Source organism: Helobdella robusta, assembly GCF_000326865.2.
Source record: "Helobdella robusta unplaced genomic scaffold HELROscaffold_48, whole genome shotgun sequence".
NCBI lineage: Eukaryota > Metazoa > Annelida > Clitellata > Rhynchobdellida > Glossiphoniidae > Helobdella > Helobdella robusta.
In genome coordinates, this window is record NW_008705215.1 from 1,195,389 (window position 1) to 1,199,000 (window position 3,612).

General features: G+C 37.9%; 1 protein-coding gene across 1 annotated transcript in view; it reads left to right on the forward strand.

The window, feature by feature from the left end:
* HELRODRAFT_178564 (hypothetical protein) overlaps positions 1-3,612 on the forward strand; it is a gene marked incomplete at both ends in the record, with an annotated part of 10,579 nt that overhangs the window by 6,185 nt on the left and 782 nt on the right. The window contains 6 exons of the mRNA XM_009026647.1: positions 49-435; positions 1,173-1,280; positions 1,595-1,710; positions 1,900-2,005; positions 2,253-2,369; positions 2,755-2,886. Of these exons, the coding sequence (XP_009024895.1) occupies positions 49-435; positions 1,173-1,280; positions 1,595-1,710; positions 1,900-2,005; positions 2,253-2,369; positions 2,755-2,886 (966 nt within the window). The remainder of the gene's footprint in view (positions 1-48; positions 436-1,172; positions 1,281-1,594; positions 1,711-1,899; positions 2,006-2,252; positions 2,370-2,754; positions 2,887-3,612) is intronic.

The window sequence follows — 3,612 nt, forward strand, 5'->3', positions numbered from 1 at the left end:
CACGACTGAACCCAACTCTACAACCGCCAATTAAAAAAAAATCCTCAGATGGACTGAATGAACGACGTAAAAAAGAAAAAGAAATAAAGAAAGGGGGTAAATCTAACAACCACATCAACGGCCAGCGGCCTGAAATTAGGGAAAGCCTCTTTAAATTAGTGTTCGAGAAGAATGTTTCTCAGAAGAAAATCGCTTGGACAGTTTCATTTGGGAGGAAGGATGACCGCGAATACAAGAATGAAGGCGGTGGTAAAGGAAAAATCAAAAGACCCAAACCTGATGACGATGATGATCTTCCAGCTTTGGGCGATACTGATGGTGATGCTAAAAAAAGAGAGAATGATTTTGAGGACGATTACGAGAAATATTATAACGGCTATGGGTATTATGGTGATGGTGGTGGAGAGTTTTGGGGCGGGGTTTGGGTTTTTTCGGGTTTTCTACTTTTAGATCTTCTAATTATTATTCACTGGTACTGCTGATGATGACGACGACGACGATGATGATGATGATGGTGATGATGATAACGACAATTTTTTAAAAACGTTTGTTTGAGTTAGTATCCAACTTTTTGAACAACTGAACAAATGAATAAATTATCAACCAACCAATCAAATCGAGTTATTAATCAACCAGCCAATCGGAGCCAATTTCGAGCAAGCAGCCAATCAATAAAAATGATTCATCATGTAGCTTCAGGCAATCAAATCAAACTAAATTATCAATCAACCAGCCAACTAACTAACCAACCAACCAACCAATCAACCGACCATCCAATCAACCAACCAACTAACTAACCAACCAACCAATCAACCGACCATCCAATCAACCAACCAACTAACTAACCAACCAACCAATCAACCGACCATCCAATCAACCAACCAACTAACTAACCAACCAACCAACCAACCAATCAACCGACCATCCAATCAACCAACCAACTAACTAACCAACCAATCAATCAACTGACCATCCAATCAACCAACCAACTAACTAACCAACCAACCAATCAACCGACCATCCAATCAACCAACCAACCAACTAACTAACCAACCAATCAACCGACCATCCAATCAACCAACCGACCGACCAATTCCAATCGATCCATTCATTCATTCACTCATTCTTTGTTGGTTGTTGTTGTTTAAAAAAAAAAATTAACCAACCAATAGAACCAGAGCCGCCACCAGATGAAGGGGGCGGAGGGGGTCCGGCCCCAACTTTTTCCCCAACAATTGGAGACAACTCAGGAGAGAAGATGAAAGCAAGAGAACCAGAAGGTGGTCATGACGATGATGATGTTGATGATGGTGGTGGTAATGAAGACGATGGTGGTGGTGATGATGGTGATGATGATGGTGATGATAATGATTGGTGATGATGATGATGGTGGTGGTGATAATGGTGGCGACGATGACAATTTTTTTTTCGATCATCCATTCATTCATTCATTCTTTGTTGGTTGTTTTGTTCATTCATTTATTCATTCGTTCGTTCATTCATCATTCATTCATTAATTCGTTCATTCATTCATTCATTCATCTATTCATTCATTCATCCATCCATCCATTCATTTATTCATCCATTCATTCAGTAATTTCCATGCTTTGCTATGAGACGTGCACATTGTACATAAATGGCATAGAGGCTGTGGATGTTGGGACTGACGATTGGCTGAAGGGCGTCACGTTCAAGATATCTAAGCCGTCTGTTGGTTGTTGCTGTTGTTGTTGATGATGTTGTTGTTGATGTTGTTGTTGATGTTGTTGTTGTTGTTGCTGCTGTTATTGTTGTTGCTGTTTTTTGTCGATGTTGTTGTAGTTGTTCTTGTTCTTTTAGTTGTTGTCGTCGTCATAATTGTTGCTCTTATAACTCATAACGATAATTATAACCCCACAGAAGTTGGCGGTCCTAATCGAGACCAAATACGGTAACAACGGTGGCCTGGCTATTGATTCTCTGACGAAACTCTACAATACCGACAACACGCGATGGAGATGTACCAGTAAGTCCGGTTCAATTCAATTCAATCGATAATGATAATAATGATAATAGTGATAATAATGATAATAGTGATAAGTTTAAAGAGTTTTGCCAAGATAAACGAGGTCACGCGCACACGCGCGCACACACACACACAAACACACCAAAATATCAATAATTATAACTATTATTATAGTTATAATTAATATTACAATTATATATTAATTATTAATTTATATTAATAATAATTAATATATATTAATTATTAGCGACGGAATACCCAGAGTGGTTCTCGGCGAGCTACGACGCGTCGCAGTGGTCGAACGCTGTGGCCGTCGGGAAGGTGTCGGCCTGTGGCATGCTGGATGAGGTCAACATGCTGCCGTGTTGGGATTGGTTGTTGTTGTTGTGGCTGTTGTTGTTGTTGTAGTTGATGTTGTTGTTGTGGTTGTTAATGTTGTTGTGTTGTTGTGGTTGTTGTTTTTGTGTGGTTGTTGTTGTGTTGTTTAATGTTGTGGTTGTTGTTGTGGTTGATGTTGTTGTGGTTGTTGTTATGGTTGTTGTTGTGGTTGTTGTTGTGGTTGTTGTTGTGGTTGTTGTTGTGTTGTTTAATGTTGTGGTTGTTGTTGTGGTTGATGTGGTTGTTGTTGTGGTTGTTGTTGTGGTTGTTGTTGTGGTTGTTGTTGTTGTTGTTGTCGTCAATCTCACCACACCCAACCTCACCTCATCATACACACCACAACAACAACACCACCACCACCCCAATCTCAGATGCGGTGTATCCAACCTGCCCTCTAGTCCCTATCTCTCCCCACACTTCATGGATCTGGCACCACCCACACAGCGAGCTAGATGTAGGGGCCTACAAAGTTTTCTGTCGGCTTGACATCACCGAATCGAAATGTAAACTTATAATAATTATTATTAATTATTTATAATTATAATTATTAGTTATTATTATTAATTAACTTCAATTATTGATATTAGTATTGATTATTATTGTGGTTGTTAATTAACGACGAGGTATCGGCGATATTTTTTCGGCATTGGCTGCTGAGTTTAGGCAATAATTTTGAAGCCGGGTATCCAACTTAATAATGCCGATACTTTTTAGGTAGAAAAGAATCAAAACTCGATACCGACACTTTTTAGAAAGATAAGAATCGATACTTAATACCGATACTTTTTGGATAGAAAAGAATCAAAACTCGATACCGATACTTTTTAGGTAGAAAAAAAATTGATAATTGGTACCGATATTTTTTGATAGAAAAGAATCGATACTTGATAACTCTGAATTCGAAATAAATAAATTTTACCGTAATTGTTTCGTTTTGTTTCAGCCGAAATCTTCCGAAAAGTTGTTTCCACACACACACACACACACACACACACACACACACACACACACACACACACACACACACACACACACACATACACACACACACACACACACATTATTTTGGTTATATTGGAATTTTGGTTTCTTTTGGATCCTTTTTCATGTGTTTTCATGAAATAAACTTGTTTAAAAAAAATAAATAAATAAAAAAAAAAAAAATTTCACTATCAAAAAAAAAAAAAAAAAAAAAAAAAAAAATCAATTACAGATTTCACGGAGGTGTT